Source organism: Oncorhynchus kisutch, linkage group LG22, assembly GCF_002021735.2.
Source record: "Oncorhynchus kisutch isolate 150728-3 linkage group LG22, Okis_V2, whole genome shotgun sequence".
Taxonomy (NCBI): Eukaryota; Metazoa; Chordata; class Actinopteri; order Salmoniformes; family Salmonidae; genus Oncorhynchus; species Oncorhynchus kisutch.
In genome coordinates, this window is record NC_034195.2 from 52,093,220 (window position 1) to 52,115,408 (window position 22,189).

Here is a 22,189-nt window from a genome sequence, read left to right on the forward strand (position 1 = left end):
GTAGTGCACTATGTAGGTAACAATGTACCATTTGGGACACATTAGTGATCCGGCTAAACCCTGGGTGATGAGTCATAATGATGATGATGTAACAGGGGCTAGTTTGTCAGAACCCTGTTTAATCCAGATTCAAATGATCCTCTTCCTGTGTTGTGGATGATGCCCCCCCCCCCCCCCCTCCTCCTAAAAGCTTGTGGATGAAAGATTTTACAGTGACAATCACTGACCCAAATCTGTATGTTTACCACATCACTATGTGCAAAACCAATATGGGTTTGTGTGGGCTACTGCACAAACGATATAGTATTGTCTCTGTTGTATTCATACATGATGAAATGTAGGTATGTTTGTTACATGTGAAGGTACTTTATTTTTGAAGATTAAAGTTGCAGTCATCCAAACACAATATGGCCACACAGGTGAATAAGTCGCTCCAGTAATAATGGCCAATGATGTCTGTTTCATTCTAGTAAATTAGAATGTGGGAAGGTGTCTGTTTCCTCGTGCACCAGCATACTTGAATGTCCTTCCTCATCTAATCTGACATCCTCCTGTGAGGCGTTCAGTCCTGCACGACAGGTAGTCTACCATCTTTAACTCAGTCATAGAGACCGAGTGACCGGGGGAGGCGCGCCGCGTACACTAACCGGACCACTGAATCTGAGAGGCCATTTTCGCCCTGACCGAGCCGCGTGAGCATTTGAAATTTGTTTTGCGATTATTGTACAGCCTCCATTTCGACGCGCAAGCTGTCAAGCGCAGATCATGTGATTGCGAGGATGTGGGCTTGTCTTGTCGTCCGGATCTGTCCGTAACCTACAGACGGTACCAAAGCCAGAACGTGAGGTTGGGATTGATGCAGCAGTGTTTGGACGGCTAGTCACGAATGTAGGGCTGCACATCTCTTTGAAATATATTGCTTGGATAGAATGTAACAGGCTATATTTAAACACCTCATGGGGCAGACAGATGCAATGTTGTTATAGGTTGAGAGAACTGAACATCGTCAGCGTTGACACGCACACCACTGTCCGCTTCATCTGGTGCGGTTATTGAATCGTGTCTCCTCTTTTCACTCCTCCTCTTCTCCTCTCCTTTCTTTCAGCATCACTGACAGGGGCTGCTGATGCTGCCGTAGCTCGTGAAAATATTCTCCGTAGCAAAGTACCGGGACAGGGCTGTGTGTAATTTATCCCGGGCTAGATGCTGTGAATTATCTCGCAGGATTGTGATTTGGGTTTACCGGAGGGAATGCATCATAGACATTGTGTTTCGTTTGATTCTGTCGCTGTCGTCTACATTGCTTAGGAAATTGGAGGCATAGCCTATTGCAGTCACTGCTGTTCTGTAAGCTAAATGTCATGTGTAATATCCGAATGACAATCTGATATTTGCTGTGTTTTTCAAGGAGGTATTCCGGGGACATACGCAAGTGACACGTGCCCAGAGAGCGATGTGTCTGACAGACGGGCATTCGTAGCCTACGAGAGAGGTGGGAGGGAATTATTTCTCACATACACTAGTTCAGGAGTCGCCAAGTTCTCAGAGTTATCAGTTAGGCTAAATATAGGAGCGAGCTTGCAGATAAACGTTTTGACTATCCAGTTTATGCACCAGCATCGGGATGCGACGTCATGAGTTGAATATGCTGGCCAGATGTTGCCTTTGATGTGATTCATTCAATCTAGGCTAGGCCTACTGTTGGGTGCTTTTTACAGCAGAAATAACTACGGACTCCTGCATTTCTCAACTAATTAATTAGTCAGTTAATTAGCCCCCCCGTTGCTTGTCTACCTAATTTAAATAAGCATATCTAGGCTACTTCATAATACCCGGACTGGGATACAACACAAACTGTGCTACAATGATACCCGGATCGGCCGCGTCGATGCTCCCATCCATGTCGACGGATGACATTAAACTATACCAGCATAACTACGTCCGCAACTCCCGTGCCATCGGACTCCTGTGGGCCATTTTCACCATCCTGTTCGCCATCTTGAACGTGGTGATCTTCAGCCAGCCCTATTGGATCGGAGACGGCGTGGACACCCCTCAGGCCGGCTACTTCGGCCTCTTCCACTTCTGCACCGGCGACGGAATCCAGAGAGAGCTCGACTGCACAGGGACCTTCACAGAGTTCGCTCAGATCCCTTCCACGGCGTTCAAGGCCGCGTCGTTCTTCGTAGGAATGTCGATGATGTTGGTGATGGCTTGCATCGCTTCCTTCACTCTCTTCTTCCTGTTCTCCACCACCACCGTCTATAAGATCTGCGGCTGGATGCAGGGGGCCTCGGGTAAGTGATGACTGCCACTAGGACCTAGGCAGCTTGTTTTGAGTAATGTCTTGGAAGTAGGCCTAAACCTTCCCCCCTGCATGGTTGGTGTATAGCCTTTTAGGTTAACTGTAGGACTACAAATGAACGGAATATGATCTATTACTTTTTACCTGGCCAGGTTAAGTGATCAAAAGTTAATACATATATTGTCATATTTCGTATTTGAGTTTATTAGGGATCCCCATTAGCTGCTGCCAAAGTGTGCTGAAAGTCTGTTAAAATAGCATTGTATTTGGTCAAACTTTTTTTCCCAAAAAATATTACAAAGGTTTGGTAACAGGTTGATTGGTCGGGATATTTGAGCCAGCAATGGGGGCTTTACTATTCTTAGGTAACGGAATGACTTTAGCTTCCCTCCAGGCCTGAGGGCACACACTTTCTAGTAGGCTTAAATTGAAGATATGGCGAATAGGAGTGGAAATATATAATCCTCAGTAATTTTCCGTCCAAGTTGTCAGACCCCGTTGGCTAGTCATTGTTGATGGACAATCATTTTTTTCACCTCTTCCACACTCACTTTACGGAATTCAAAATTACAACGCTTGTCTTTCGTCATTTGGTCAGATATACTTAGATGTGTGGTATCAATAATCAGTTTATTTTAGGGATCCTGAGTGGCACAGCGGTCTAAGACACTGATATCACAGAGCTAGAGGCGCGACTGCAGACCCGGGTTCGATCCCGGGCTGTATCGCAACCGGCCATGATCGGTAGTCTGATCACTAGGGCGGCGCCCAATTGGCCCAGAGTAGTCTGTGTTGGGGTAGGCAGAGTAGTCTGTGTTGGGGTAGGCAGAGTAGTCTGTGTTGGGGTAGGCAGAGCAGTCTGTGTTGGGGTAGGCAGAGTAGTCTGTGTTGGGGTAGGCAGAGTAGTCTGTGTTGGGGTAGGCAGTGTAGTCTGTGTTGGGGTAGGCAGAGTAGTCTGTGTTGGGGTAGGCAGAGTAGTCTGTGTTGGGGTAGGCAGTGTAGTCTGTGTTGGGGTAGGCAGTGTAGTCTGTGTTGGGGTAGGCAGAGTAGTCTGTGTTGGGGTAGGCCGTCATTGTAAATCAGATGGATTTCTTAACGGACTTGGCTAGTTAAATAAAGACATCCAATAAAAAATAGTATCAGTGGTTGTTGCAGGCATGTCATGCCTAAATTCGCCGAAATCTGTAAAGTAGTTGGCAATATCAGAGGGTTTTGTGATGACTGAGCCATCTGATTCAATGAATGATGGAGCTGAGTTTGCCTTTTTGCCCAACATTTAATTTATGGAGCTCCAAAGCTTTTAACTATCATTCTTTATGTCATTGATCTTTGTTTCATAGTGTGGATTCTTCTTCTTTTTATTCAGATTAGTCACATGATTTCTCAATTTGCACTACGTTAGCCAATCGGTTGTGCCGCCAGACTTATTTGCCATTCCTTTTGCCTCATCCCTCTCAACCATACCATTTTTCCATTTCTCATCAATCCTCAGGGGATTTAACAGTTTTTACAGTCATTTTCTCAATGGTTGCATGCTTATTAATAACTGGGATAAACAATTTCATAAATGTGTCAAGTGCAGCGTCTGGTTGCTCCTCATTACACACCACAGACCAACACATATTCTATACAACATCAACATAGGAATCACTACAGAACGTATTGTATGACCTTATTCACTATAATAGGCCCAGCCTTTGGAACTTTGGTTTAACTAGATATGGCTACTATATTGTGATCACTACATCCTATCAATTTGTATACTGGTTTAAAGCAAATGTGTGTGGTGTTAGTAAAGATGGGATCGATACATGTTGATGATTTCATTCTTGTGCTGTTTGTAACTTCCCTGGTAGGTTGACTGATAACCTGGTTACAGTTTGAAGCTTTTTCCTGAAAGCCAGTCAATATTTAACATACATTATCAAGCATTTCACACGTTATCCAGATACTGACTGTTAGCACTTGGTGGTCTATAGCAGCTTCCCACCAGAATGGGCTTTAGGTAAGGCAGATGAACCAGTAGCCATATTACTTCAACAGTATTTTAACATGAGATCGTCTCTAAGCTTTCACAGTAATGTGGTTCTAAATATAAACAGCAACACCTCCACCTTTGGCATTTCTGTCTTTGCTGTAAACCTTGTATTGCTACTACTGTATAATCAAAAGTATTATCTAAACGAGTTTCAGAGATCAGTCAGAATATGATGTAAGCAAATTATTTAGATCACCTGGAAAAATATACCTACTTTTCAATATCAGTGTCCTAAATGAATGCAATTAATTGAATGCATTTAAGACACTGATATGAAAAAGTAGGTATATTTTTTGACTTGAACCAAGTCAAGTGTTTGGTTTTTAATTTTCCATGTTTCCCCTTGAAAGAAAGTGTTAGGAGTGCCCACTCCTGTCATAATCGCCAACGCTGGTTAGGAGCTGTCTAGTGTAATGCCAGCTGTAAGGCGGCAGACAGGTAAATACCACTTGGTGCTGTCCATGGTGCTGAAATGACAGCGGTGTCACTTGCCTCCTGTCAATGGTGTTGAATGCATGGCCGAGCAGTTTGGCGCTGTCCACGGTGCTGAAATGACAGCTGTGTCACTTGCCTCCTGTCAATGGTGTTGAATGCATGGCCGAGCAGTTTGGCGCTGTCCACGGTGCTGAAATGACAGCTGTGTCACTTGCCTCCTGTCAATGGTGTTGAATGCATGGCCGAGCAGTTTGGTGCTGTCCATGGTGCTGAACCAATATGTTGCAATTCTGTTGTCGTGTCAGTTGACGCTGTCCGTGGTGCTGAAGAGACAGCAAAGAAAGTATGGTATGTAAGCGAGGAGTTTGGAAAGTCGTGTCAGCTGACGCTGTCTGTGGTGCTGAATTGGACTATTGGGGGGGGGGAGGGGGTTGCACCTGTGCTGCGGTCAAGTTGTTGTCACAGGTGTATAAAGGTAATCCAGAACAAAAGAAGAAGATGTCTGGACATATCGGAGCATTATGAACATACAGTAGTAGGAGAGAAGAGATAGCTAAAGAGTTCTCTCTATCTCAGGATCAGCTTTGTCTCTTGAAATAAAAAAAATAAAAAATGGGTTTTGAACACTACACTTTTTTTTCTCAGCTTTGTTCATTACGCAGCTATTTAGCCAGTAAAACTGACTCATTCTGATTGGCTCCACAGCGTGAACGCAATTACACAACCCCATGCCAGGCTTCCTTCCCTTCAATTGAACTCAATACTGGCAGGAATCACCTGATTGAACATGAATACTAAATGGCTTACAGCCGTCATTACCAGAACAGCCTTAGTACTTCCCACTGACACACCAGGCTATGTTCCAAATGGCAACTTGTTCCCTTTATAGTGCACTACTTTAGACCAGCAGCCCATGGGGCTCTATATAGGAATAAGGGTGTGATTTGGGACTCACCCTTAGAGATGATTGTACACAATCAACATATCCTTCCTTAGCATTGTAATGCTAATATGATACATTCTAAAAGTCGATTTTCTAGAACCCTCTATATCAGAGAAGATTCCATTCCTGGAATCTTCCATCTTCTCTTTCAAATCAATCTACACATGTAAACATTGCATCACAGACCGCAGCTGCTTCTATTTGGCCCTGTTCCTTTTCACACACACACACACACACACACACACACACACACACACACACACACACACACACACACACACACACACACACACACACACACACACACACACACACACACACACACACACACACACACACACACGATGGTGAATGAGAGAACAGGCCTTTTCACCTCCATTACATTTAGCTCAAGGTTGGGTTGGGTTAGGTTGGGTTGGGTTAGGTTGGGTTAGGTTGGGTTAGGTTAGGTTGGGTTAGGTTAGGTTAGGTTGGGTTAGGTTGGGTTGGGTTAGGTTAAGTTGGGTTAGGTTGGGTTAGGTTAGGTCAGGTTAGGTTGGCTTAGGTTAGGTTAGGTTAGGTCAGGTCAGGTTAGGTTGGGTTAGGTTAGGTTAGGTTGGGTCAGGTTAGGTTAGGTTGGGTTAGGTTAGGTTGGGTTAGGTTAGGTTGGGTTAGGTTGGGTCAGGTTAGGTTGGGTTAGGTTAGGTTGGGTTAGGTTAGGTCAGGTTGGGTTGTGTTTGGTCAGGTTGGGTTGGGTTAGATTAGGTCAGGTTGGGTTGGGTCAGGTTAGGTTAGGTTAGGTTAGGTTGGGTTAGGTTAGGTTGGGTTGGGTTAGGTTAGGTTGGGTTAGGTTAGGTTGGGTTAGGTTAGGTTGGGTTGGGTTAGGTTAGGTCAGGTTGGGTTGGGTTGTGTTTGGTCAGGTTGGGTTGGGTTAGATTAGGTCAGGTTGGGTTGGGTCATGTTGGGTTAGGTTAGGTCATGTTGGGTTGGGTTAGATTAGGTCAGGATTGGTTAGCTTAGGTCAGGTCAGGTTGGGTTAGGTCAGGTTGGGTTAGATTAGGTCAGGTTGGGTTAGGTTAGGTCGGGTTGGGTTAGATTAGGTCAGGTTGGGTTGGGTTAGATTAGGTCAGGATTGGTTGGGTTAGGTTTGGTCAGGTTGGATTAGGTCAGGTTGGGTTGGGTTGGGTAGGGTTAGGTCAGGTTGGGTTGGGTTGGGTTAGATTAGGTCAGGTTGGGTTAGGTCAGGTTGGGTTGGGTTAGATTAGGTCAGGATTGGTTGGGTTAGGTTGGGTCAGGTTTGGTTATATCAGGTCAGGTTGGGTTAGATTAGGTTAGGTTTGGATAGATTAGGTCAGGTTCGGTTAGATTAGATTAGGTGAGGTTGGGTTAGGTTAGGTTAGGTCGGGTTGGGTTGGATTAGGTCAGGTTGGGTTGGGTTATATTAGGTTAGGTTATATTAGGTCAGGTTGGGTTAGATTAGGTTAGGTTTGGTTAGATTAGGTCAGGTTCGGTTAGATTAGATTAGGTCAGGTTGGGTTAGGTCCGGTTGGGTTAGATTAGGTCAGGTTTGGTTGGGTTAGGTTGGGTCAGGTTGGGTTACATTAGGTCAGGTTGGGTTACATTTGGTGTGGTTTGGCTGGTGTCGTTTGGTGGAAATCATCCATCCGTTATTATGTAGAATTTATGTTGAATAATAACAAACTACATTTGTAGTTATGGCTACATCTGACTCCATGGTTACATGAATAAATACAGCAGGCCCTGTGTGTCTCTGGAGGATCTAGTCTTGCATCACCTCTCAATATGACTATAATAAACATGTATCTATCTTACACTGTAATGCACTTATTAAAGAGGCTAGATACAAATAGCTAATCCTGGCGACCCAATGTTTTACGATTCATTTATTGAGGCAAGCAGTTTAGGGATGTCAAATTGGTACCCAAAGCATGTGCTCTGTGTATAGTGGAAATAACAACTATTAATAGACCTAGGAAATTACAGGCATGTAGTCAATCAAATAATGACTCTGTAAAAAGAGGAATACATTTACTCATTTAATTAAACTAATAGAATTTATTAGTCACGAAATAATTGACACTCAAACAATTCCAGTGTGCATTATATGCCTGATTCCAGAATAACACAGACTGACTGTTACCAACAGGCTGATTTAAACGTGGTTACATGTGTCTTCAGAATAATGTCTAAGAGAAAACACAGTGTGTGTCTTATACACACAGGAGCTTGGTAGCAAGTTTAACCAAATTCAAGCACCCCCCCCCCCCCCCCCCGCCCCGCCCCCTCCCCGACCTCGAAAGGCGGGAACATCACTGTGTGTGGTTGTGTGTGTCTGTGTGTGGTTGTGTGTGTCTGTGTGTGTGTGTGTGTCTGTGTGTGTCTGTGTGTGTCTGTGTGTTGTTGTGTGTGTCTGTGTCTGTGTGTGGTTGTGTGTGTCTGTGTGTGTCTGTGTGTTGTTGTGTGTGTCTGTGTGTGGTTGTGTGTGGTTATGTGTGTCTGTGTGTGGTTGTGTGTGTGTCTGTGTGTGGTTGTGTGTGTCTGTGTGTTGTTGTGTGTGTCTGTGTGTGGTTGTGTCTGTCTGTGTGATTGTGTATGGTTGGGTGTGACGGTGTGTGGTTGTGTGTGTGTCTGTGTGTGGTTGTGTGTGTCTGTGTGTGGTTGTGTGGTTGTGTGTGTCTGTGTGTGGTTGTGTGTCTGTGTGTGGTTGTGTGTCTGTGTGTGGTTGTGTGTGTCTGTGTGTCTGTGTGTGGTTGTGTGTGGTTGTATGTGTAAGTGTGTGTGTGGGTGTGTGTGTGTAGGTCTGGGCGATATGACCTAAAAATGATATCTCCATTTTTTCAAACTTATGGATGATTGATAATATATGCAGCGCCTTTGGAAAGTTTTCAGATCCCTTGATTTTTGTCCACATTTTGTTACGTTACAGCCTTATTTTAAAATGGACGAAATTGTTTTGTTTTCCTCATTAATATAAACACAAGTTGGCCAAAAGGCACCAAAAGGTGGACTCAAATGAAGTTGTAGAAACATCTCAAGGATGATCAATGGAAACAGGATGCACCTGAGCTCAATTTCGAGTCTCATAGCAAAGGGTCTGAATAAGGTATTTATGTTTTTAATTTTTTAATTTTTTTTAAACCTGTTTTTGCTTTGTCTGTATGGGGTATTGTGATGTAATTCTGGGGTATTGTGATGTCATTATGGGGTATTGTGATGCCGTTATGGGGTACTGTGATGTCATTATGGGGTACTGTGTGTGTAGATTGTTGAGGATTTGTATTTATTTAATCCATTTTAGAATAAGGCTGTAATGCATGTGAATGTGTGTCAGTTAACAGTGGATCTCAGAGGAGCATTTCTCTCTCGGTTGAAAGGGCAGCAATAGAGGCTGCCAGGAAAACCCAGGGGAAACAAAGGCTGCGTCTTTAATCAACGAGTAAAAAAACACCAAGAGACATTATAGAAGGAGCTACTCAAAAATGTCTGCCATCCACAGGAGGTTGGTGGCACCTTAATTAGGGAGGATGTGCTGGTGGAATAGGTGGAAATATATCAAACACATGGTTTCCGTGGCCTGATATAGACCTGTACTGACTTGTGTTTCCATGGCCTGCTATAGACCTGTACTGACTTGTGTTTCCATGGCCTGATATAGACCTGTACTGACTTGTGTTTCCATGGCCTGATATAGACCTGTACTGACTTGTGTTTCCATGGCCTGATATAGACCTGTACTGACTTGTGTTTCCATGGCCTGATATAGACCTGTACTGACTTGTGTTTCCATGGCCTGATATAGACCTGTACTGACTTGTGTTTCCATGGCCTGATATAGACCTGTACTGACTTGTGTTTCCATGGCCTGATATAGACCTGTACTGACTTGTGTTTCCATGGCCTGATATAGACCTGTACTGACTTGTGTTTCCATGGCCTGATATAGACCTGTACTGACTTGTGTTTCCATGGCCTGATATAGACCTGTACTGACTTGTGTTTCCATGGCCTGATATAGACCTGTACTAACTTGTGTTTCCATGGCCTGATATAGACCTGTACTGACTTGTGTTTCCATGGCCTGCTATAGACCTGTACTAACTTGTGTTTCCATGGCCTGATATAGACCTGTACTGACTTGTGTTTCCATGGCCTGATATAGACCTGTACTGACTTGTGTTTCCATGGCCTGATATAGACCTGTACTGACTTGTGTTTCCATGGCCTGATATAGACCTGTACTGACTTGTGTTTCCATGGCCTGATATAGACCTGTACTGACTTGTGTTTCCATGGCCTGCTATAGACCTGTACTGACTTGTGTTTCCATGGCCTGATATAGACCTGTACTGACTTGTGTTTCCATGGCCTGATATAGACCTGTACTAACTTGTGTTTCCATGGCCTGATATAGACCTGTACTGACTTGTGTTTCCATGGCCTGCTATAGACCTGTATTAGCTCCACTAACTCACTGCTAGCCTGGGAGTCTGGGCTGTATCATGTTAGCTCCACTAACTCACTGCTAGCCTGGGAGTCTGGGTTGCATCATGTTAGCTCCACTAACTCACTGCTAGCCTGGGAGTCTGGGTTGCATCATGTTAGCTCCACTAACTCACTGCTAGTCTAGGAGTCTGGGCTGCATCATGTTAGCTCCACTAACTCACTGCTAGCCTGGGAGTCTGGGTTGCATCATGTTAGCTCCACTAACTCACTGCTAGCCTGGGAGTCTGGGTTGCATCATGTTAGCTCCACTAACTCACTGCTAGCCTGGGAGTCTGGGCTGCATCATGTTAGCTCCACTAACTCACTGCTAGCCTGGGAGTCTGGGTTGCATCATGTTAGCTCCACTAACTCAATGCTAGTCTAGGAGTCTGGGCTGCATCATGTTAGCTCCACTAACTCACTGCTAGCCTGGGAGTCTGAGCTGCATCATGTTAGCTCCACTAACTCACTGCTAGCCTGGGAGTCTGGGCTTCATCATGTTAACTCCACTAACTCACTGCTAGTCTAGGAGTCTGGGCTGCATCATGTTAGCTCTACTAACTCACTGCTAGTCTAGGAGTCTGGGCTGCATCATGTTAGCTCCACTAACTCACTGCTAGTCTAGGAGTCTGGGCTGCATCATGTTAGCTCTACTAACTCACTGCTAGTCTAGGAGTCTGGGCTGCATCATGTTAGCTCCACTAACTCACTGCTAGCCTGGGAGTCTGAGCTGCATCATGTTAGCTCCACTAACTCAGGGGTAGAGAGAGAAAGAGAGTGGTAGAGTGGTAGAGGGGTAGAGAGAGAAAGAGAGTGGTAGAGGGGTAGAGAGTGGTAGACGGGTAGAGAGAGAAAGAGTGGTAGACGGGTAGAGAGAGAAAGAGAGTGGTAGACGGGTAGAGAGTGGTAGACGGGTAGAGAGTGGTAGACGGGTAGAGAGGGAGAGAGGGGTAGAGAGGGAGAGAGGGGTAGAGAGTGGTAGACGGGTAGAGAGGGGGGAGGGATAGAGAGTGGTAGAGGGGTAGAGAGTTGTAGACGGGTAGAGATTGGTAGAGGGGTAGAGAGTGATAGAGGGGGAGAGGGGTAGAGGGGTAGAGAGTGGTAGAGGGGTAGAGAGGGTTAGAGAGGGGTAGTGAGTGGTAGAGGGGTAGAGGGTTAGAGAGGGGTAGAGAGTGGTAGACGGGTAGAGAGTGGTAGACGGTTAGAGAGGGGTAGAGAGTGGTAGAGGGGTAGAGAGTGGTAGAGGGGTAGAGAGGGGCAGAGAGTGGTAGAGGGGTAGAGAGGGGCAGAGAGTGGTAGAGGGGTAGAGAGTGGTATTGGGGTAGAGAGAGGCAGAGAGTGGTAGAGGGGTAGAGAGTGGTAGAGGGGTAGAGAGGGGTAGAGAGTGGTAGAGGGGTAGAGAGTGGTAGAGGGGTGGAGAGTGGTAGAGGGGTAGAGAGTGGTAGAGGGGTAGAGAGTGGTAGAGGGGTAGAGAGTGGTAGACGGGTAGAGAGTGGTAGACGGGTAGAGAGGGAGAGAGGGGTAGAGAGGGAGAGAGGGATAGAGAGTGGTAGACGGGTAGAGAGGGGGGAGGGATAGAGAGTGGTAGAGGGGTAGAGAGTTGTAGACGAGTAGAGATTGGTAGAGAGTGGTAGACGGTTAGAGAGGGGTAGAGAGTGGTAGAGGGGTAGAGAGTGGTAGAGGGGTAGAGAGGGGCAGAGAGTGGTAGAGGGGTAGAGAGGGGCAGAGAGTGGTAGAGGGGTAGAGAGTGGTATTGGGGTAGAGAGAGGCAGAGAGTGGTAGAGGGGTAGAGAGTGGTAGAGGGGTAGAGAGGGGTAGAGAGTGGTAGAGGGGTAGAGAGTGGTAGAGGGGTGGAGAGTGGTAGAGGGGTAGAGAGTGGTAGAGGTGTAGAGAGTGGTAGAGGGGTAGAGAGTGGTAGAGGGGTAGAGAGGGGGAGAGGGGTAGAGAGTGGTAGAGGGGTAGAGGGACAGACAGTTTCAGGCAGGGCTAGACGATTTAAGAAGGAACTCCTGCAGAGAATACAGATTGCTTTTGCAATTATCCCCAAACTTCTCCTCCTCTCCGTCTCTCGTTTTACTTAGCGACTAAATTCTCCTACTTGAGCAGGGGCTTTGTGTGCTTCAGATTTGGGGTTCTTCTGTAGTCAGAGCGGGACTCACTGCTGCAGTGTCATGGTACTTCATAACTTCAACATTTCTCCTTTACCTTAGTGCCTGTGTCTCACTTCTGATTCACAGTCAAAATTATTCAAAACACAAAGCATGTTATTCAACCAGTGAATCAGATCAGGGAGATCTATGTTTTAATGGTATGTAATGTACAGTACAGTAGAGTAGACACCCATCGACTAAAGCTTTCTACCTACGTATCTCTCTCTCTATCTCCTTCTCTCATCCTCTCAATCTTTCTCTGCCTCCTCTCTCTCTCTCTCTCTCTCTCTCAATTCAATTCAAGGGGCTTTATTGGCATGGGAAACATATGTTAACATTGCCAAAGCAAGTGAAGTAGATAATATACAAAAGTGAAATAAACAATAAAAATGAACAGTAAACATTACACTCACAGAAGTTCCAAAAGGTTTCACAGAAGTTCTCTCTCCTGCTCTGTATAATGCTGTCTCTCTATAATAATAATAATCTCTCTCTGAGTCTCTATAATGCTCTCAGTCTGAGTCTCTATAATGCTCTCAGTCTGAGTCCCTATAATGCTCTCAGTCTGAGTCTCTATAATGCTCTCTCCGAGTCTCTATAATGCTCTCAGTCTGAGTCTCTATAATGCTCTCAGTCTGAGTCTCTATAATGCTCTCTCTCTGAGTCTCTATAATGCCCTCAGTCTGAGTCTCTATAATGCTCTCAGTCTGAGTCTCTATAATGCTCTCAGTCTGAGTCTCTATAATGCCCTCAGTCTGAGTCTCTATAATGCTCTCAGTCTGAGTCTCTATAATGCTCTCAGTCTGAGTCTCTATAATGCTCTCAGTCTGAGTCTCTATAATGCCCTCAGTCTGAGTCTCTATAATGCTCTCAGTCTGAGTCTCTATAATGCTCTCAGTCTGAGTCTCTATAATGCTCTCAGTCTGAGTCTCTATAATGTTCTCTGTCTGAGTCTCTATAATGCTCTCTCTCTGAGTCTCTATAATGTTCTCAGTCTGAGTCTCTATAATGCTCTCAGTCTGAGTCTCAATAATGCTCTCAGCCTGAGTCTCTATAATGCTCTCAGTCTGAGTCTCTATAATGCTCTCTCTCTGAGTCTCTATAATGCTCTCTCTCTGTCTCTATAATGCTCTCTCTCTGAGTCTCTATAATGCTCTCAGTCTGAGTCTCTATAATGCTCTCTCTGAGTCTCTATAATGTTCTCTGTCTGAGTCTCTATAATGCTCTCAGTCTGAGTCTCTATAATGCTCTCAGTCTGAGTCTCTATAATGCTCTCAGTCTGAGTCTCTATAATGCTCTCAGTCTGAGTCTCTATAATGCTCTCTCTCTGAGTCTCTATAATGTTCTCTGTCTGAGTCTCTATAATGCTCTGTCTGAGTCTCTATATTGCTCTCTCTCTCAATTCAATTTGATTGCAATTTAAGGGCTTTATTGGCCTTAAATTCCAAATAAATCACAGACAGTGTCACCAGCAAAGCAGCCCCACACCATCACACCTCCTCCTCCATGCTTCACAGTGGGAACCACACATGCAGAGATCATCTGTTCACCTACTCTGCGTCTCACAAAGACATGGCAGTTGGAACCAAACATTTAAAATTTGGACTCATCAGACCAAAGGACAGATTTCCACCGGTCTAACGTCCATTGCTCATGTTTCTTCGACCATGAAGGCCCGATTCACACAGTCTCCTCTGAACAGTTGATTTTGAGATGTGTCTGTTACTTGAACAGAAATTTATTTAGGCTGCAATCTGTGCAGAAGATGTAGGTGCTGCTGTAGGCCCTCCTTGGTTGGGGACAGAGGCCCCAGATCATCAGCAACCCGTAGACATTTGACATCAGATTCTAGTAGGGTGAGGCTGGGTGCTGCAGACTGTTGAGGTGCCCTTGCCAATTCGTTGAAATATATGTTGAAGAGGGTGGGGTTTAAGCTGCATCCCTGTGCAGTTAACTCTAATGAACTTATCCTCTGCAACAGAGGTAACTCTGGGTCTTCCTTTCCTGTGGCGGGTCCTCATGAGAGCCAGTTTCATCAGAGCGCTAGATGGTTTATGCGACTGTTCTTGGAATGTTCCGCATTGACTGACCTTCATGTCTTAAAGGAATGATGGACTGTCGTGTCTCTTTGCCTATTTGAGCTGTCCTTGCTGTAATATGGACTTGGTCTTTTACCAGATAGGGATATCTTCTGTAAACCACCTCTACCTTGTCACAACACAACTGACTGGCTCAAACGCATTAAGATGGAAAGAAATTCCACAAATTAACAAGACACACCTGTTAATTGAAATGCATTCCAGGTGACTACCACATGAAGCTGGTTGAGAGAATACCAAGAGTGTGCAAAGCTGTCATCAAGGCAAAGGGTGGTTACTTTGAAGAATCTCAAATATAAAATATGTTTTGATTTGTTTGTCTAAAATGTAGGAAAAATGTAAAGAAAAAGCCTTGAATGAGTTTGTGTGTCCAAACTTTTGCATGGTACTGTACATGTACACACCATGCTCTCTGGCAACAGAGAGGTATTGGAGGGCAGGGTGAAGATCATTTGGAGCCACACACCTGAACACAAACATACAGTAACCAGAGAGAGAGAGAGAGACAGAGAGACAGAGACAGAGAGAGAGAGAGAGACAGAGAGATATAGAGAGATACAGAGATACAGAGAGAGACTGACATACTTTTGTTTAACATACAAGGTACTGTAGGAAATCAGGTCGGGTAGGATTACACTATGTGCATTTTGTTTGTGGAAGTCAAACCAAACAGAAGGTTATTCTACAGAGCAGGTTTCAGGAGTTAGTGAGGTAACATTAGTCAACTCTGAGTTCAACTCAGGAATAAGCGGTCAAACGAAAGTGGCTCACCTTTTAGCCGGGAACATTTCTATGGCAACGAATCCTTCAGAACTAACTTGCTCCCGGAGAAGGCTAACTCAGGGCTAAACTCCACTTACCCTGAATGAAATGACTCAGCTGTGAGTTGAGGACCAATTCAATTCAATTCCAAGATTGCATCATCATCAGCCCCTACATTTGAGGAAATCAGATGCTAACATTTTTGTGTAAAAAAAAAAAAAAATGTTTATGTTAAAATATATCACATTATACACATTTTGTAATGACAGAATGCATTTTAAACTTCATGCAATGTAACACTTTTTTTATGACGTAACAATAAAGAAAAGGAGGTCAAGATGGGCGTTGATAAGCACTCCAAAGACGACATTAACTACACGTAATGAAATAAAGGAAAATAAATAACAAACCTATTTTACACCTGCTGAATTTTCAATTCTATTACAATTTCGTAACGCGGAGTGCCTGGATACAGCGCCATATACCACAACCCCCTGAGGTGCCTTATTGCTTTTATAAACTGGTTATCAATGTAATTAGAGCAGCAAAAATACATGTTGTCTCATACCCGTGATATACCACGGCTGTCAGCCAATCAGCATTCAAGGTTCGAACCACCCAGTTTATAATTCAGGGTCCGAACCCCCCTCTTTATAATGCGCCCCAGCTCCCCTACTCTCCAGCTCCCCTACTCTCCAGCTCCCCTTACCCCCAGCTCCCCTTACCCCCAGCTCCCCTACTCTCCAGTTCCCCTTAACCCCAGCTCCCTAACCCTCCAGCTCCCCTACTCTCCAGCTCCCCTACTCCCCAGCTCCCCTCCTCCCCAGCTCCCCTTACCCCCAGCTCCTATACCCTCCAGCTCTCCTTATACCCAGCTCCCCTACTCTCCAGCTCCCCTACTCTCCAGCTCCCCTACTCCCCAGCTCCCCTTACCCCCAGCTCCCATACCCTCCAGCTCCCTTACTCTCCAGCTCCCCTACTCCCCAGCTCCCCTTACCCCCAGCTCCCATACCCTCCAGCTCCCTTACTCTCCAGCTCCCCTACTCTCCAGCTCCCCTCCTCCCCAGCTCCCCTCACCCCCAGCTCCTATACCCTCCAGCTCCCCTTACCCCCAGCTCCCCTTACCCCCAGCTCCCCTACTCTCCAGTTCCCCTTAACCCCAGCTCCCTTACCCTCCAGCTCCCCTACTCTCCAGCTCCCCTACTCTCCAGCTCCCCTTATACCCAGCTCCCCTGCTCTCTAGTTCCCCTTATCCCCAGCTCCCCTACCCTCCAGCTCCCCTACTCTCCAGCTCCCCTACCCTCCAGCTCCCCTACTCTCCAGCTCCCCTACTCTCCATCTCCCCTTATACCCAGCTCCCCTGCTCTCCAGCGACCCTGCTCCCCTGCTCTCCAGCTCCCCTGCTCTCCAGCTCCCCTGCTCCCCAGCTCCCCTACTCTCCAGCTCCCCTACTCTCCAGCTCTCCTTACAACCAGCCCTCTGGTCCACAATGTTTCCCCTCTCTAAGAAATCAAAGGGTTCTCCTTTGCTCCTCACTGCAGCACTGCAGCCCTGCTGGGTTAGACAATCACCATGCTCTATTGAAAGAGGCCTGGCCAATCCCCATCCTCTGTGGATTGAGGTGGTATACCGGGGCGGGGCTGAAGACGCATCTGGACCAGTTATATATATATATATATATATATATATATATATATATATATATATATATATATATATATTTATAGTGAGAGAGAGTGAGAGAGAGAGAATGCAGAAATACACTACGGAAAAAGAACGAACAGAAATCAGCTCAGTGTAATTGAAGAATCCATAGACTCTAATACACTAAACAAACAACACAAAGAATTATCTATCCAAACATGGAGATGTATGGACAAACCACTTCTCCAATCTTTTTGGCTCTATAACAAAGAACAAACAGCAAAAACATATACAGTTGAAGTCAGAAGTTTACATACACCTTAGCCAAATACATTTAAACTCTGTTTTTCACCATTCTTGACATTTTATCCTTCCCTGTTTTAGGTCAGTTAGGATCACCACTTTATTTTAAGAATGTGAAATGTCAGAATAATAGCAGAGAGAATGATTGATTTCAGCTTTTATTTCTTTCATCAAATTCCCAGTGGGTCAGAAGTTTACATACACTCATTTATAATTTGTTAGCATTGCCTTTCAATTGTTGCTTCAATATATCCATTTTCCTTTCTCATGATGCCATCTATTTTGTGAAGTGCACCAGTCCCTCCTGCAGCAAAACACCCTCACAACATGATGCTGCCACCCCCGTGCTTCACGGTTGGGATGGTGTTCTTCGGCTTGCAAGCTTCCCCTTTTTTCCTCCAAACATAACGATGGTCATCATGCCCGAGACGTTTGACCCAAGTGGAACAATTTAAAGGCAATCTTAAACACAGATTTCTTTTCAGTTTACTATGGGCACGAAATTTATCCAAAAGGGGGAAGTATTCTGCTGAGGCCTAACAGGTTAACTGACTTGCTTAGTTATATAAAGGTAAAAAATAAATAAATAAATAATTTGGGGAATTGAACCCCAGTCTCCCACGTGCTGGAGACTACTCCCAACCGTCATGTTTTCCTGTCCCATATTTTTTTTTTCTTGGAATAGAAACACAATAATATTAATCAAATTAATTAAAGCAACATTTCTTAAAATCAGTCCATTACACTATGTTCTTACAAAAAAAAGTGTTTTAATTCTCTAGTACAGCCACTATTGAAGGCTATCAAATGCTTCTCAAAGCCGCCCTCTGGTGGTCAAACTAGCATTAATGCTACCAGTGGTTGACACTTAACTTGAATTCCCGCGGCACTATGCAAGCTGCGCCGCAGTACGCTGAAACTTTTAAAGGACGAACCACTGTAGACCTACAGTTAATATTATATTACACTATATGTAAGAGGATATAGACCTACAGTCAGCGTCCAGATTTCAGTTACTATTCCATTTAACACATACAGTGCCATGCAAAAGTATTCGGCCCCCTTGAACTTTGCGACCTTTTGCCACATTTCAGGCTTCAAACATAAAGATATACAACTGTATTTGTTTGTGAAGAATCAACAACAAGTGGGACACAATCATGAAGTGGAACGACATTTATTGGATATTTCAAACTTTTTTAACAAATCAAAAACTGAAAAATTGGGCGTGCAAAATTATTCAGCCCCTTTACTTTCAGTGCAGCAAACTCTCTCCAGAAGTTCAGTGAGGATCTCTGAATGATCCAATGTTGACCTAAATGACTAATGATGATAAATACAATCCAATCTACCAAGACCTGGCCGTCCCTCTAAACTTTCAGCTCATACAAGGAGAAGACTGATCAGAGATGCAGCCAAGAGGCCCATGATCACTCTGGATGAACTGCAGAGATCTACAGCTGAGGTGGGAGACTCTGTCCATAGGACAACAATCAGTCGTATATTGCACAAATCTGGCCTTTATGGAAGAGTGGCAAGAAGAAAGCCATTTCTTAAAGATATCCATAAAAAGTGTCGTTTAAAGTTTGCCACAAGCCACCTGGGAGACACACCAAACATGTGGAAGAAGGTGCTCTGGTCAGATGAAACCAAAATTGAACTTTTTGGCAACAATGCAAAACGTTATGTTTGGCGTAAAAGCAACACAGCTCATCACCCTGAACACACCATCCCCACTGTCAAACATGGTGGTGGCAGCATCATGGTTTGGGCCTGCTTTTCTTCAGCAGGGACAGGGAAGATGGTTAAAATTGATGGGAAGATGGATGGAGCCAAATACAGGACCATTCTGGAAGAAAACCTGATGGAGTCTGCAAAAGACCTGAGACTGGGACGGAGATTTGTCTTCCAACAAGACAATGATCCAAAACATAAAGCAAAATCTACAATGGAATGGTTCAAAAATAAACATATCCAGGTGTTAGAATGGCCAAGTCAAAGTCCAGACCTGAATCCAATCGAGAATCTGTGGAAACAACTGAAAACTGCTGTTCACAAATGCTCTCCATCCAACCTCACTGAGCTCGAGCTGTTTTGCAAGAAGGAATGGGAAAAAATGTCAGTCTCTCGATGTGCAAAACTGATAGAGACATACCACAAGCGACTTACAGCTGTAATCGCAGCAAAAGGTGGCGCTATAAAGTATTAACTTAAGGGGGCTGAATAATTTTGCACGCCCAATTTTTCAGTTTTTGATTTGTTAAAAAAGTTTGAAATATCCAATAAATGTCGTTCCACTTCATGATTGTGTCCCACTTGTTGTTGATTCTTCACAAAAAAATACAGTTTTATATCTTTATGTTTGAAGCCTGAAATGTGGCAAAAGGTCGCAAAATTCAAGGGGGCCGAATACTTTCGCAAGGCACTGTATGAACTTCAATGATGGATATTCTGTTTATTCATGAGAACAGGGATACTGGTGAATGGAATATCTCGTGGGTACAGGGATACTGGTGAATGGGTTATCTCGTGGGTACAGGGATACTGGTGAATGGAATATCTCGTGGGTACAGGGATACTGGTGAATGGAATATCTCGTGGGTACAGGGATACTGGTGAATGGGTTATCTCGTGGGTACAGGGATACTGGTGAATGGAATATCTCGTGGGTACAGGGATACTGGTGAATGGAATATCTCGTGGGTACAGGGATACTGGTGAATGGAATATCTCGTGGGTACAGGGATACTGGTGAATGGGTTATCTCGTGGGTACAGGGATACTGGTGAATGGAATATCTCATGGGTACAGGGATACTGGTGAATGGGATATCTCGTGGGTACAGGGATACTGGTGAATGGGTTATCTCGTGGGTACAGGGATACTGGTGAATGGGTTATCTCGTGGGTACAGGGATACTGGTGAATGGGTTATCTCGTGGGTACAGGGATACTGGTGAATGGGTTATCTCGTGGGTACAGGGATACTGGTGAATGGGATATCTCGTGGGTACAGGGATACTGGTGAATGGGATATCTCGTGGGTACAGGGATACTGGTGAATGGGATATCTCGTGGGTATAGGGATACTGGTGAATGGGTTATCTCGTGGGTACAGGGATACTGGTGAATGGGATATCTCGTGGGTACAGGGATACTGGTGAATGGGATATCTCGTGGGTACAGGGATACTGGTGAATGGGTTATCAAAGGAGCATGTAGACATCTTAACCCATTTAAGACCTATGCTAATATCCGGAATACTGTGCACATGTGAACGTGGTCACTGTTATATTTCCGTGACAACATTACATAGCTGTGACATTTTATCCTGACGTTGCTGACGAATAACACCAGAACTAAAGCCGTACAGTATCCTGTACTGTGTATATTTGTGTCCCGCTAATTACAAACATATTGCGTCTCAGTCATAACTCAATAGTTCCTATAAGCCTGTCGGATATGCTACTGTACGCACTTATAATGGTGCAAGTCCATACAGGATTTACCCCGGTGTTTTACCCAGAAGGCTTCAGATTTTTTATGTTTGCATCTACGCGAGCCAGCACACGTGTCTCTCTGGGACAAGAATCCCACAGACCTGCTGGAACTTGGCAACTGGAACTTTTCAGCTGGCGTTTACATAACAATGACTAACTGTGAACTTTAACATCTTCTCACAAAGCAGCTGTTTTGGTTATGCAGAGGTTGTTGATTCTGTTCTTCCCATGTCCTCAACATCAGCCCTAGCTATGGAAACACCATGTCCCTAGTTTAACATCAGCTATAGAAACACCATGTCCCTAGTTTAACATCAGCTATAGAAACACCATGTCCCTAGTTTAACATCAGCCCTAGCTATGGAAACACCATGTCCCTAGTTTAACATCAGCCCTAGCTATGGAAACACCATGTCCCTAGTTTAACATCAGCCCTAGCTATAGAAACACCATGTCCCTAGTATAACATCAGCCCTAGCTATGGAAACACCATGTCCCTAGTTTAACATCAGATATAGAAACACCATGTCCCTAGTTTAACATCAGATATAGAAACACCATGTCCCTAGTTTAACATCAGATATAGAAACACCATGTCCCTAGTTTAACATCAGATATAGAAACACCATGTCCCTAGTATAACATCAGCTATAGAAACACCATGTCCCTAGTTTAACATCAGATATAGAAACACCATGTCCCTAGTTTAACATCAGATATAGAAACACCATGTCCCTAGTTTAACATCAGCCCTAGCTATGGAAACACCATGTCCCTAGTTTAACATCAGCTATAGAAACACCATGTCCCTAGTTTAACATCAGCTATAGAAACACCATGTCTCTAGTTTAACATCAGATATAGAAACACCATGTCCCTAGTTTAACATCAGCTATGGAAACACCACGTCCCTAGTTTAACATCAGATATAGATATAGAAACACCATGTCCCTAGTATAACATCAGCCCTAGATATGGAAACACCATGTCCCTAGTATAACATCAGCCCTAGATATGGAAACACCATGTCCCTAGTTTAACATCAGATATAGATATAGAAACACCATGTCCCTAGTTTAACATCAGATATGGAAACACCATGTCCCTAGTATAACATCAGCCCTAGCTATGGAAACACCATGTCCCTAGTATAACATCAGCTATAGAAACAACATGTCCCTAGTATAACATCAGCCCTAGATATGGAAACACCATGTCCCTAGTTTAACATCAGATATAGATATAGAAACACCATGTCCCTAGTTTAACATCAGATATGGAAACACCACGTCCCTAGTATAACATCAGCCCTAGCTATGGAAACACCATGTCCCTAGTATAACATCAGCTATAGAAACACCATGTCCCTAGTATAACATCAGCCCTAGATATGGAAACACCATGTCCCTAGTTTAACATCAGCTATAGAAACACCATGTCCCTAGTATAACATCAGATATAGAAACACCATGTCCCTAGTTTAACATCAGCCCTAGCTATGGAAACACCATGTCCCTAGTATAACATCA

The 22,189-nt window shown here is 44.5% G+C and overlaps 1 protein-coding gene across 2 annotated transcripts in view; it reads left to right on the forward strand.

The window, feature by feature from the left end:
- The first annotated feature begins 600 nt into the window (after positions 1-600).
- The window catches only part of LOC109885308 (LHFPL tetraspan subfamily member 3 protein), a 75,919-nt gene continuing 54,330 nt past the window's right edge, over positions 601-22,189 (forward strand). The window contains exon 1 of one of the 2 annotated variants that reach the window (XM_031801621.1): positions 601-2,297. In XM_031801621.1, coding sequence (XP_031657481.1) covers positions 1,865-2,297 — 433 coding nt within the window. In that variant the 5' untranslated portion in view covers positions 601-1,864. The remainder of the gene's footprint in view (positions 2,298-22,189) is intronic. The other variant, XM_031801620.1, reaches the window with a different exon arrangement.